General features: G+C 32.0%; 3 protein-coding genes and 1 long non-coding RNA gene across 4 annotated transcripts; 3 read left to right on the forward strand and 1 right to left on the reverse strand.

Annotated features, from left to right (window-relative positions):
- Positions 1-3,737: 3,737 nt before the first annotated feature.
- Positions 3,738-6,453, reverse strand: LOC118072023 (mitochondrial genome maintenance exonuclease 1-like). The gene is made up of 5 exons (XM_035091579.1): positions 5,418-6,453; positions 5,133-5,340; positions 4,760-4,889; positions 3,844-4,660; positions 3,738-3,774 (listed from the first exon to the last, which is right to left on the reverse strand). Exons 1-4 carry the CDS (start codon positions 6,235-6,237, stop codon positions 4,511-4,513), a joined length of 1,308 nt encoding a protein of 435 aa, XP_034947470.1. The 5' UTR covers positions 6,238-6,453; the 3' UTR covers positions 3,738-3,774; positions 3,844-4,510.
- On the forward strand, positions 6,230-7,643 carry LOC118072028 (uncharacterized). The gene is made up of 3 exons (XR_004690970.1): positions 6,230-6,369; positions 7,030-7,130; positions 7,247-7,643. It is a non-coding gene; the product is annotated as an uncharacterized lncRNA (long non-coding RNA).
- Positions 7,644-8,179: 536 nt separating this feature from the next.
- On the forward strand, positions 8,180-9,018 carry LOC118072027 (glycine-rich protein-like). Its single transcript, XM_035091587.1, has 3 exons — positions 8,180-8,315; positions 8,386-8,524; positions 8,678-9,018. The coding sequence occupies exons 1-3, from the start codon at positions 8,304-8,306 to the stop codon at positions 8,887-8,889; spliced, it is 363 nt and encodes a 120-aa protein (XP_034947478.1). The 5' UTR covers positions 8,180-8,303; the 3' UTR covers positions 8,890-9,018.
- A 265-nt stretch (positions 9,019-9,283) lies between these two features.
- tko (technical knockout) lies at positions 9,284-12,698 on the forward strand. Its single transcript, XM_035091077.1, has 4 exons — positions 9,284-9,430; positions 9,633-9,680; positions 12,120-12,350; positions 12,489-12,698. The coding sequence occupies exons 1-4, from the start codon at positions 9,364-9,366 to the stop codon at positions 12,620-12,622; spliced, it is 480 nt and encodes a 159-aa protein (XP_034946968.1). The 5' UTR covers positions 9,284-9,363; the 3' UTR covers positions 12,623-12,698.
- The last annotated feature ends 547 nt before the right edge of the window (positions 12,699-13,245 follow it).

Consider the following 13,245-nt stretch of genomic DNA (forward strand, 5'->3'; position numbering starts at 1 on the left):
ATATTTTGAAGACAAATACTAATAAATTGTGTAAAATACTAGCTTTAAACTTTTCGTCAAATTTATGAACTTGTAAATACACTGAATGCATAATTATTAATTAAATTAGAGAGCTTAGTATCACATGATGTTTTCCACACTTTAAATCATATTGGTAGCATCCAAGTTATAAAATTAATTACCGAATAAATTATAGCGAAAGCGTGAAATTCGCTTTCCTGAGTTCAGTAATACTTGAGACATTTTCCCCAATCCAGTGAGGGGTTGATAGTATATATACAGTGAAAGCGACAGCACAGTGTGCGATATATAAGTTTTTCGGAGGTTCCCTAGGACTCTCAGAAACATTCCCGAGGGAAAAGCCACCACGACAGTGAATGGACGACGTGCGACAGAGGGAAAGCGTCTCTGGATACAAAGACACTTACTATATACACATAGAATGTCTTTTCTGTTCAGAATTTTTTTTCTTCAAAAGATACCAGGACTAGGATATTCGAATTAAATTCTCGTCACTCTGTCTTTTAGCCGTGGAAAAATCTGTCACGTTAGAACTCATAAGTTTGATATCCAGAGATTATTTTTAATCTTCCTAAGAGAAAAAAACCTAGATGAAAAAAATTAAAAATCAAACTTTTACACCAGCAATAAATTCATTGATTGACTGAATATAAATTGAATAGAATTATTTGTATACCTTCCCTATAGACGCATGTAGATCCAAATATAATTTGTATAGATAATACTTTGAATCGATTTTGCCAATTCCAAGTTGGAAACGTTTGATTGCACATTGAAAATCGACTGATAGAATTAATTATACATACACGGATGTACTTGTCTATATCAACACACAACAGAACAGTTGTCTACTGATAAAACAACTCTTCATGTATTGTGTACCGATAACAATTAGTAAATAACTTGAATATTGATTCTCATTATGATATAATCAGTATAGTAATCGAGTTTAATTAACAAGGAAGCAGGAAATAAAATTGTTTCGTGAACTGAAAATTTCTGTTTGGTAATTTGGCAGTATCCTGATCACCCTTTTCTCTTCGATTCTATCGTGTCAGCCTTCAACTCTCAACGGACTGAATCACCCTCAATTCGCAACTTTCTCTCCTCATTCCTCTGAACGTTGGAAAGAGCTGCTGGTCCCTCTCGATAAGAGATCGGATGTGGGGTCCCAATACAGAGTACGCAGGGAGGTCGACTCGTAATCCGTATCACATCCCTCTCCGTCGGGAGGCCAAGATTCTCTGGCACATCTCCCCTTAGCATCTTCATCCCCTCTTCGTCTTTCCAAAATCGATTTTGCTCCGGGCCGCGCCCAGCGGCTGTAGCTCCAGTTCGAGTTAGCCTCATTTAACCGAGAAGCTTTGCGTCACTCCTTCCTTTTCTCGCTGCGTCGACGTCGTGCGTACGTCGATTCCTTTCTATTCCTCCAAGTATATATCCCCTTTTATTATTCTGTTCTACTCTTATACTCTCCTGAACCACAACCAAAATCGCTTCTCGACTTGACTTGAACTGGAAAGCTCAAATGGAATTCTACCACCCTCGATCTTCTCTGTACTACTTTCATCCTTTCTACTCTTCTCTGTTTCGTTGTGCTTTTTCGAGTCTCCACCGAGAAACAATACACATTCGCGTTGAACCGTTGGTGCATATATACACCATACGTATATCGCATTACGTACTTTCCCACGTGGAAAAAAACGAGGGATGTATGTACGCGAGGATATTTTGTGAGGGCGGAAAAGAAAGAATAATTGCTCTCTGAGACTTAGTCGTCGGTTGTTAAATTGTTAATTGAGTTGAATATTTTTTACTACTATTACATAATATAAAATATCTTGAATAAAAATAAAATTAAATATAACTCTTACGTAATTGTAATTGAATGCAAGTGACATTAACTTGAACAACGACTTGAAATAATTTATCGTTGCATTGATCGACAGTGTGGATAAAGTTAGAGAGAGACTGACGAATAAATAATTAAAACTCAGTCGTAAACGGGTTTATATTGCTGTCCGAGGAGATGTCTCATGGTTCGTCGCAAGAGATCAGTAATACAACCCTCTGTAGTAGCGTAAAGGTCTGCCAAGTATGCTTGGGAGTATACATACTGTAAAAGTTCCCAAACAGACATACAGATATACATATTTAGCTACATCTTTCTCAGTATAATCCACCCGTTCAACATTTCTACTTCGTCCCCATATTAATACCCACATGACCGCCCCCGCGGCTGTTTCACGAGTCAATGACTGTGAAATCCGGCGTGCCTCTTTTTCCCTTTTCATTTTTTTCTCTGCTTGCCATACTGTATACTCGCTGTTACGTCTTTGAATTGCTTTAGTGTTGGCAAGCCCACAAGATTTTTATATTTCATAATGGCTTTAATGATGGCCACAATGTTATTATATGTAGTAAGCACTGATTCCAAGAGACAATATACCTTGTTTCTATACCTTGATCTTGCTCCATCCTCAGTCCCTCTTGCTTGCTATTTGTAGATCATTTGATATGGTGCGCTGAACACTTTACCGAACCATTTGGCCGCATCAAATAAACGGTTCCTTTGTGGGGTATCGGCCAGTTTGGACGCTTCGATGCTTCGGCAATTATCAATTAATATCAAGAGGGGTGGCCAGTCGATAATTTATGCACGAAAGCCTTTTGGCTGAAAAAAAAAACAAATGAACAAAAAAACAATAAAATATATTAGTGATCAGTATGAAGGTAAATGTTCAAACTTTATATGAAAAGACTAATCAGAAATACTTTCCAACTAAAGCACTTTACTGTAAGAAAATCGTGAAAGTTATCGGCTCGGTAAAATATTGATGGATATTTTAAGAAACTTTGCTCTTTTGCTGAGAAAGAATGAAGATAGCGTAAGGAAGTCGTAAGGACTTTATAAGTCGGGCGTGATGGTTTTGCATCACTCTTTTAATTTCTTATTCTTCCGACCAAGAAACTTTAAATTTTCATGTTTCGATAGAGATTTATTTTTGAAAGTTTATTTATGAAATAAAATTTCTGTTCGCGAAGGAATTTATAAAGATAATAAAAATTTCTCCATTTCTATTTTTGATGATAAAGTATCTTTGTCTTGTATAAATTATTGTTCTCATAAATCTGATGCAATAAAATTGTACAAGAAAAGAAGACGGAATAGAATTTCATGACTACAAAACTAGAGAGCAAAAGTAAAAGGGAATGCGTGGGAAATATGTCCCAGTTATCAACGGATTAGCGAGGATTAACGCGAAAGATTTAAAATGAGTTCTAACAAAACTAAACTTTCGGTATACTTATTCACACTTATATGAGTAAATTCTTTAATATCATTATTTTTATGATTCAATTAATTATGATTATTGGAAAATCATATTAATAAATTGAATGTTTAAATAAATTAGTTCAAGCCGATATTTCACGCATTTGTTATCGTAATATAAATGAAAAATAGTGATAAAGTTTTATAGCAAAAAAAAGAAAATTTTTATAATGAATTAATTTGTAATATGATCTCGATAATAACTTTTTATGCAGATGAGAAAGGTTGAAAAGCACTTTAACGTAGTGCTGACAGCGTACATTGAGCAATAGATGTAGTTATCAGTAATAGTCTCATTTCCGCGTCCAGTAATGAAGAGGTCCTTTACCCAAGGCTGGTGCTGATATCATCTCTACACGAAGTAGTTGAAACTTTCCGGTTACTACGGGCTAGGATATCGTCCCAACAAAATGAACGTACTGAAAAGACAAAAACAACTATGAGTACAGAGATTGTAGGAAGTAAGTACGTAAGAAGTAAAGCTTTACCGATTTAGACAAAGAACTGCAAGTGCTTACTCGAGATTTTCCCTTTGAAGAGAAGATTTCCACCAGATGCAACTACCGTAGAAGACTGTACTTAACGATCCGCTGTCTCACTATTAGTTTACTGTTCCCAAGGGCACCCAGAGGGTTGGAATGTTTATGGAGGTTCGAAATAACGCAAGGGGTTACAACAACCTCATGTGGTTCATGTATACTGAGGCAGGAAGGTTGAGTATCAAAAGTTATAATTACTCTATATGTTAGTCAACATGTAGAAAAATTTCAAATTTTTCCCTTCATTATACTCTTATTTACATTTACTTTTTTCAGCTTAATTAATGAAATTATTGTTAATTTATTCAAAAAATTTATATTATATTTTTAATGTTTTTTAAATTGATTGATATGTGTAAGATTATCAAAAACTCAAATTTTCACTTCTTATGTAAAAGTACATAGTCGCCATGTAACAGTCAAAAACTGTTTGCGTAACACCTTTCTAAATTTTCACGGAAAATTGGTATACTTGAGAAGCAAGTTTCCCTCTTAAGATTCTGGCGTGTCGCTAAGCAGATGTTAACAATGATTTGCTGTTCTAACGGGAAATTTAATATTTTCAAGGTAAACGGTATAGTGCAATATGCTTGTGCAAGAATTACTTGGAGATGAATTACAAACTTCGGGTGGATTTCATTAAATAATATTTTTCAAGTCGTTTCAACCATTCTTTCCAATAGAACTGTAGCTTTTCTTCGGAAAACTCAAACACAGAAGGAGGTTGGCCACCAGAGTAAGCAATTGCTAATACAGCCATTTTTACCTAGAAAAAACCGATTTCCTCCTTTAAATTCATTTATTGTAATTTAGACGTTTTTACCTGATGTTTTATTCAACTAAAGAAATTTCCATGATCTATTACTTTGAATGGATAATTCGGATCACTATTTAAAGCTCCCACGTAAGCACTTAGCTGCAGAGGCAAATCGTAAGTAGTACTCAGCGTCTTTATTTTATCGGACTTTTTCCAATCGATAAGGCATAAATTTCCCCTACAATGAATATCTTTTTTTATATAATTTATTTATATTACTAGAAGTCGATGACAGTCAGTAATAAATAGAATAACAACCACAGAGAGGTTTAATGAGCCGGTTTATTTGTGAGAAGAGAAAAGAATAGAATAATGATTGACAAAGTGACGCGCTTCTAGCGAATACATAGCGCCACCTAGGAGTTTAAAAATTCAATAAATAATCTGGCTCATTATCGACATATGATAAATTTGTTCTTACCGATAGTGGGCTACACAGTCGATGATTCCTCGGTAACGAAGATCTGAGTGGATAACGTGTGATTCGAGAGATCTGACATTATCGACATTTTGCAAAATTAAATTCATACTGCGAAATGTGTCATTTAAATGATCAGGTATATCAATAGGTTTTTTATACAAAAAATCCGCAATTAAAGAATGCATTAATTTACTATTCTCTAGTTGATCTACGTGAAAAAATAAAATAATAAATTCACTATGCTGTAAATTATTAAACCGAATTAAATAAATATTCAAACAATACCTTTCATATATTTTTCAAAGCCGATTTCACCCAATTGTAAGATCATTTTCTGTTTCCACTTTTCCAGAATTAATTTTGTTTCTTCTGAAGCAGTTTCATTTAAAATTTTGGTGACACCAGGTAGAAAAAAATTCTTTTGATCTGTTATGGGTGTAGAAATAATTTTTGTGTCTTTCCACTGGTCTTGATCTTCCTTGGTTGTATCAATAAGAGGAAAATTTGAAGAAATAGAGTTGTCTCCCAAATTTGTAGGAATTTTTGTTGTATCATTAATTTCAGATGTAAAATTAGACGTTTTCATTTGATCATTTAATTCTTCAGAAATAAATGAAGTTACACTGTCACTTTCCAAAATTGGAATATTTGTCTCACGTGGAGATATTTGATTATCAATTTTATCGACTGTTATATCATTGGAATGCGGCGTATCTGACATGTTGAATGAAGAAATTGATTCCTTTTCTGTCGAAAACTGGTTTGCATGAGCATATTTGACAATTTGAATTCTTTTGATTTTCGATTTTTTTCCATCCCAACATAGTTCTGATAAGGCGTAATTATTATCATCTTTGTTGTTATCATTCGTAATATTCACTTTGTTTTCTGTATTTACAGAAGTAATTGTATTTTTAACATTTTTTTTGGTCTTTCTTTTTTTTCCTTTTTTCTCTAAAAGTGGTCCAAAAAGCTCTTTATCGTTTAACCATTTATGAACAACTGGAATTTGGTCAATTTTTTTCTTTTTAGTTCTAACAGGTATTCGTAATAAACTCGAACAATAACAAAGCACTGTGGGTCGAATGTTTGAAAGTTTGATCATGTTGATGTCACGTTCAACTTAACCTCCAAACAACTCAAAGCTATTATAATTTTAACAGCAATTAACAAAACTTTATATTGAAGTATAAAAATTATGAAATTGTGACTATTTAAATAATATTGTCATAATTAAGTAAGTGAAATTCAATTAATTATTTCAGTAAATTTTATCACTAATAACGTGATATGGATTTATCCCGGTTTATTTGTACCACATTGTCTCGTTCGATATCTCGACAATCGAATCTTCATGCTACGCTTATTCAAATAACATGTGATGTACTTCCTATTCTCAAGTTTCATAAATGAGTTCGTTATGTACTGTAACTGACATTTTCTCACAGTTTTCAGTTTAATCCTTGATTAGAAAGCGATGAGTTATAAAAATATTCCCAATAATTGCATAATAGATATCAAATTTATTTATAAAAGATATATTTTATAACTCAAGAATTTGTTGATTATTTCTAGATTAATGTTAAAAGAAAAAAAAAATTCAAACAAGAGATACCTTTATTAGTCAATAAAAATGAATTGTTCAGTCTATCAATTCATATTGATATTTGAACAATGCTATTGTATAAAAAGACATGATAAGAGCTATTAAATAATACTGTGATTAGAGTTATTGTTTTTTATATCAAATCTATTTGTTACGTGTTCTTAATAATTGTGAAAGTAAAAAATTAAATGTCTTTAAAAAATTTCATCACATAAAGTAGAACTTTACCTAACAAAAATACAAAATATCCCAGAAAGATCACTTAACATTTCACACCTGTTTCCTTTACAGTGCAAAATGGACAAGAACTTAGAACTCTTCGAATGTGTATCTTAATTATACCAATTATACTTCAAGTATTTAAGCGTTTTTATTCCAAGGCTTCATTTACTGTAAGTATCTACCATTTATTTTTATTACCTAAGAAATAATAAAAATATCAATCCTCGATTATTTATCCTTTTTTATAAATTCAATTCAGTGTTCTCAATAATACATTTATTTACAGCATGCTCCAAGGTATTTATGGTTAGGAGTGAGTAAAAACAATCATAGATCTTTGCCACTAAGTCAGACGTAAACATGATCGTAATTCAGGTGGATGGATAGTGGACTAGTGATTGTTAAGTTTATCACGTAGCCTCTGGCTACAGAAATCTTTGTACTTTAGCTTACATGGAATTGTATGACATTCTATAATCTAATTCTAAGAAAGAAAAAATAGTTTTCTATATTTTTTTACCACCGTTAGTAAATTATTTAATGTAAATAAAGCCCTGGAGTTCTTATCCAACGAGTCTCCCATGACATGACTTCTGTCTATTGTAATTGGCTGGACTGACAAGACTGAAGGAAATGTTTTGTTACTTCGAAAATAAGAGATAAGTCGCCCCCAAGGAAGTATCTCTGGCGTAATACTTAAAAAATCATGATTACAATATGTAACCAGAAAATAAAATAAACTATAAATTATATACATATGTACATATAGATTCATGTCGTTTACGTAACTATGATATCTGTAACAGTGAAAGTACATTTGGAGACATGAAATTCAAGATGCATACTAAGACGGTTTATGCATTGTTTTGGGTATAATAAATACTGAAGGTAGAAAATACTTTTATGAAATAATTTATTTTTTATATCAAGTCGTTTTCTTGGAGAACATATTACAGAACAATACATGTCTTACTTAATCTAATAACTTTGGTTATTTTTCAATTGATAAAATAGAATAGAGTAATTATGATGAGATTTGATGAATTAAAAAAAATATTGATTTAGAAAGGCACATGGCCCAGGTCAATATGAAATTTTCTATTTATAAAATTACTTTTTACTTTTTAGATCTAAGTGTAAGTGCACTTTGTGCTGTCGTCTCGATCCTGTCAGTATGGCACACGCTTATTTCATCATATGTTCAATCTGTCTCCTGCTAACTGAAGAAAAGGACTAGACTTGAGTTTAGTATAAAAGGGGTGTGTCTTAACTACTTCTGCATCAGTTCTACTGTAGCGATCAGTTCTGTAGACACATCTATTCACAACTCTTCCATAATCATCATGAATACTTTGGTAAGTATGATAGAAAATATATTCAAATTGTTTACCAAAGTTTAATTAATTTTTTCTAATTAAACACTAGATAATTGTCATGCTTTTTGCTCTTGCCTCACCTATTTTCTGTGAGGACCAAGCTCTGGAGCCTAAAAAACAAGAAAAAAGAGGTCTAGCTGGTCTTGGATATGGATCCTATCTTGGTGCTCATGGTTATGGATATAATGGTAATAGTATTGTTTAAATTTAATTGAAAAGTAAAAATCAATTGAGTAATAGAATTTTTGGGATCAATCTTATAGCTGATCTCAAAGATTGTAGTTAAGAAAAATCTTATACATCTCATGATTAGTGATTTACTTTATTTTATCTTCTTTAAGGATTAGGACATGGATATGTAGGTACTCCTTATTACTCAAGCTTAGGTCACGGAGTTGCTACTCCAGTTCTAAGTCATTCTTACTCAGCACCTTTAGCTTATTCCCACGGATACTCTGGATATCACGGATATAACTCACCTCACTACAGTGCTCCACTTCGTGTCGGATACGGTGGTCTCGGCCATGGCTTAGGACACTACAATTATTGGTGAAAGATCGAAATCAGGAAGATCATTTATTTCATTACATTTCTGTGGAAATGTCTTTCAAATATTAACATGTCTTGTTTCATTTTTATGATTTCATCACTTTTTTATGTTCATTAATTGACCAAACTAAAACAAAAAATTTCATTTGGTTTTCTATGTAATTTGTTCATCATACTTTTCAAATAAAATTTTTCAACATTACAAAAAACAGTTATTATTTAAATCCATGTCATTTTTTTAAAATAAATCATTTGAAATTTATAACAATTTCAAATACTGCTGGTAAAAAAAAATACAATAGATTTTATCTACTGTCGGTAAAATACCATCAGTTGATTTGAGTGAATAGTTCATAAAAGTGACACTGCGAGCGCATGTAATTGCAATGGTAAAAAAAACTTGTTTACCACAATTGTAAACCATCAGTGAATTCTATATTTATTTCAATATATTTGAAAAATTAGAATTTGATTGGGCATGAGTATCATTGCAAGAGGATTCATAAATTTATTTAAATCTAATATAACAAAATGTGTCGAGCAAGGTATTCTAATATCATTATTAACTTGATTTAATTGTATCGTTAAAAAACTAACCTCTTTTTTCCCTTATCTGTTCCAAATATTCAATTAGTATTTCAATGTCAATGAATTTGAATAGTATTACAATAGATTATAAGTATCGTCTCGTCACGTGTCACTCTTGGGTCATTGAACTGAGTATAACAATCCATAATTATGTTTCAGCAAAGTCGTGGAGTCTTACGAAATCATGTGTCGAGAATGGATTTTCAGGTAAAATATTCAAATTTACTCTCATTAAATAAGTAACACGATAGCTTATCATTACATATCTGGAAACAAATCTATTTCAAATCATCATAGCCTCGGGTTTGAAAAAGTTGATACTGCTGTTACTGAATATATAAAACACTTACAAAATAACATCTAATATTCAACTAATCAGACAACAACCTATTTTATCTGATTTTATACTAAATTTAATTTCTATTTGAATTTATCTTCATTAAATGCCTGGTTATTAGACACGTATTTCTATATATCTATCGCATACACAACAATTGAAATTGATTCATCGAAGTAAAGGATGACATTAGATCTTGGAAGAATTTTTTGAAGATAAAAATTTCACGAATAAAATAATCAATGGCTCCAAAGTAAGAAAGATATGTAAAACTACAAGATAATTTATATAATTATAATTTTATACAATTATTAATATTACATACAAAGTATTTCAAATCTTATGTAAATAAATTGTTTATTAGATCCTATATAGTCATGGTACATTCGTGAAAGATATTTTTCGTTTCAAGTTAACAGTAAAAGCAAAGAAAAGATTGAATGCTTGAAAAGGAGTAGTGTGGAGAAAAATACTCACGACCGATGACCGAATCGATGAAAATTGGAAGGGGTGACATGTCCATTTGCGGTTGACCAGTTGTCAGAAGAAAACTCTACATTAAAAGAATCCCAGGCAAACTGAGATCTTCGTATTATTTCTTTTCTATTCATCTATTTTTGAATATTTTTTTGTGAAATTCTCACACTAACATTAATTTCGTTCCAAGCTTACTGAAATTGGTTCTAAAAGACACTCGTTGCAGAATATAACAGACTCTAATCTCCTTTTTCTTACGTTATATAGATTTAAAAAGAATTTATTTTTTAGAGTAATAATGCAATGGTCAGTAATAGAATCATCGAATTGAAAAAGAGACTCATAATTTTTCTCAGAAATGACCATTGGTATATTTGAAAGCGGCAAATAAACATGAATACATCAAAAGAGACGCAATACAAGTGTGACGTTGTGAAAATTTTCGCAATGTAATCTCACACATTGATCTAAATGAAAAGGGTTGGCTTTAAGAGTTCCCTCATGCAGTGGATAATAGAGTTTGTGCTGGTCTCTTGCCTTATTTAAGTCCAAGTTAGGCCGGATTAGCTAGTCCTGGATAATGGTAGAGATTCTGTACATCTGTCGTATTGACGGACGATGGTCATCGACGAAACTCTAAATGAACAACAATGGTGTATCGTCCAGTTGAATTTTCTCGTCCGTCATCGTTGTGTCGAATATGACAGCTTTACCGCGACGTATTGGATGCTCCAAAAAATAATTCAGCTTCCTTTTCAATACTTTTAATCATCAATCTCGAAGAAAAATTTTAAAAATGTCTACTAATAATGTTCTATTCACTATAATTAAAAAGGAAAAGGATAACAAAGAAAAGTCTTAAGACTTCAATGAATGTGGTCAATATTTTTCTTTGATAAAATTATTGAATAATCGTTAAGAATAATAATATGATGCATTTAGCAAATAATCTCTAGCTTTGATTTGCATCTCTTAGACACGTACAATCCACCAAGTTCCCGCCCAAGAACTCATCTAAAGAAAAAAGCCAGATTTACAAAAGAGTTGTCCACTTTCCTAGACTTCGCATAAGGAATTGAGTGACCACCAACTGTGCGTCATCCTCTCTCTCTTCGTAACAATGTTACTTAATAAGCTTACGAATGCACCAGCAGAAAGAAAGCAGGCTGAACGAAGGAAGAAAATTTTAGGGGGTTGGACACACCAGTCTTTACATGTCAAACTCGTCATATTCCATGCTCCTTCAGCCAAATGGGGCTTTCTTCGACGGGTGTGTAAGCGTATTTGCGAAAGAGTTTTCCAATTCTTGGTACCGTTACCAAACTAAAGATTGCTTCATAGTGAACACACCAAAATACTTTTGTTCACTTTTCTATATTCTTCTCGAACAAATAAAATCAAAATTTGACATATAATATTTTAAATATAATTTCATTTCTATTAGTCACATTTAACATCTACATTATCACAATACTTGATCTCGTTTATTTAATGAATATTCATTTTTTTGAAATTGTCTTATCGGGTCGTTAGTAATTCATGCCTTCAAGCATAATATCATTGAAAATATTGCGAAACATATTAATAGTTTCGAAAAAAAATTCAAATGCTAGATACCTAATGATGTAATTGAAATACAATTTGTAATCTATTTATTTTATTACAAATTTAAATTTATGTATTGTTTACAGAGGTCATTAAAACGCTATCAATTAAATTATGTATTCTGTTATTACACTATTTTTTTTTTTTTACCATATTAATGACAATAATTTTTCTACAAAAGATCTAGAAAAAATAAAATATTAAAAAAAAATGATTTTATTTTCCAGGTTTTACTCAATTTAGGAATATGTCGTTCAATTTATTATATTATTTACATAAAAAAGGACCACCCAGAAAGAGACGACGATATTACGCTAATCCTTTAGGTAGAGCACCACAAGCTAAAGGAGTTGTTCTAAAAACTTTGATCAAAAAACCAAAAAAACCCAATTCAGCTAATAGAAAATGTGTTCTTGTCAGATTATCTAACGGAAAAGAATTAGTAGCTTATGTACCAGGTAAATATACTTATTTTTATTTATTTGTACGTTCCAAAGTTCAAAAAATACGACGATTACGTCGAATTGTGTTTTCTTATCTTTTAATTTAAAGCTGAACTATTTTTTATTTTAATTTTCAATTAATTAAAACCTTAGGTATTGGACACAATCTTCAAGAACATAACATCGTTCTTGTTCGAGTGGGAAGATTGCAAGATACGCCTGGAGTAAAATTGAAATGCGTTCGAGGAAAATATGATCTACCTCATGTCATTAAACCTGGACAATAAAACAATTGATGTGTTTATGTTGAATCATTTATTAGTTATTTAATTCTAATAAAAATTAAATAGTAACTCAATAAAATCGATGATCGATGATAAATATTTTTTGAATACACAAAGGCTCAAGGTCAGTATTGAAAACTTTACTGTTAGATCGAGGGATAATTTGACATGTCAGCGTGCGATGATGAATTCATGTGTGTCACGCTGTTCAAATTCGCTGCGAATCAGCGGTTCTTTGACACATATTTTAGAAGCCACAGATGGACTAGAACTAGGCGACAGATCACTTGAACCCTTGTACTTTACCGTTAGTTGGACCACGCGCACGTCCTTCCACATCACGATGCATAATACGTTTTTCCATCGGGTGGCACTAAAGATACAATAGAGAAAGGGCTTTGAGCACGGGCCTCCTGTTTTCAGAACATTGCGGAAGGGTTGCCTATGGCCTGCTATGTCTACATCTGCACTTAGGTCCACCCACGCGACCACTGGCCATTGACCATATGACATGCTGACCAATATCTTTGGATTTTCCTCTAAATTCTGGTTCTCAACTGAAAGATCTTTCATTCTTCTAATCTTTCAAAATTTTTTTTTCGAAGAATTGACAAATGTGAAACTGT

This window comes from Chelonus insularis, unplaced genomic scaffold (genome assembly GCF_013357705.1).
Source record: "Chelonus insularis isolate UGA/USDA-ARS -01 unplaced genomic scaffold, ASM1335770v1 contig_88_pilon, whole genome shotgun sequence".
Lineage (NCBI taxonomy): Eukaryota > Metazoa > Arthropoda > Insecta > Hymenoptera > Braconidae > Chelonus > Chelonus insularis.

Bases quoted from the DNA above. Each gene is read 5' to 3' on its own strand.
- LOC118072027 (XM_035091587.1), top strand. The intron at 8,525-8,677 runs GTAATAGTATTG...ATCTTCTTTAAG, and splicing joins TCATGGTTATGGATATAATG to GATTAGGACATGGATATGTA.
- tko (XM_035091077.1), top strand. From the start codon at position 9,364: ATGAGTATCATTGCAAGAGGATTCATAAATTTATTTAAATCTAATATA. The intron at 9,681-12,119 runs GTAAAATATTCA...TTTATTTTCCAG, and splicing joins TGTCGAGAATGGATTTTCAG to GTTTTACTCAATTTAGGAAT. The intron at 12,351-12,488 runs GTAAATATACTT...TTAAAACCTTAG, and splicing joins ATTAGTAGCTTATGTACCAG to GTATTGGACACAATCTTCAA.
- LOC118072023 (XM_035091579.1), bottom strand. From the start codon at position 6,237: ATGATCAAACTTTCAAACATTCGACCCACAGTGCTTTGTTATTGTTCG. The intron at 5,341-5,417 runs GTATTGTTTGAA...TTTTTCACGTAG, and splicing joins CTTTGAAAAATATATGAAAG to ATCAACTAGAGAATAGTAAA. The intron at 4,890-5,132 runs GTAAGAACAAAT...TATTCATTGTAG, and splicing joins GACTGTGTAGCCCACTATCG to GGGAAATTTATGCCTTATCG.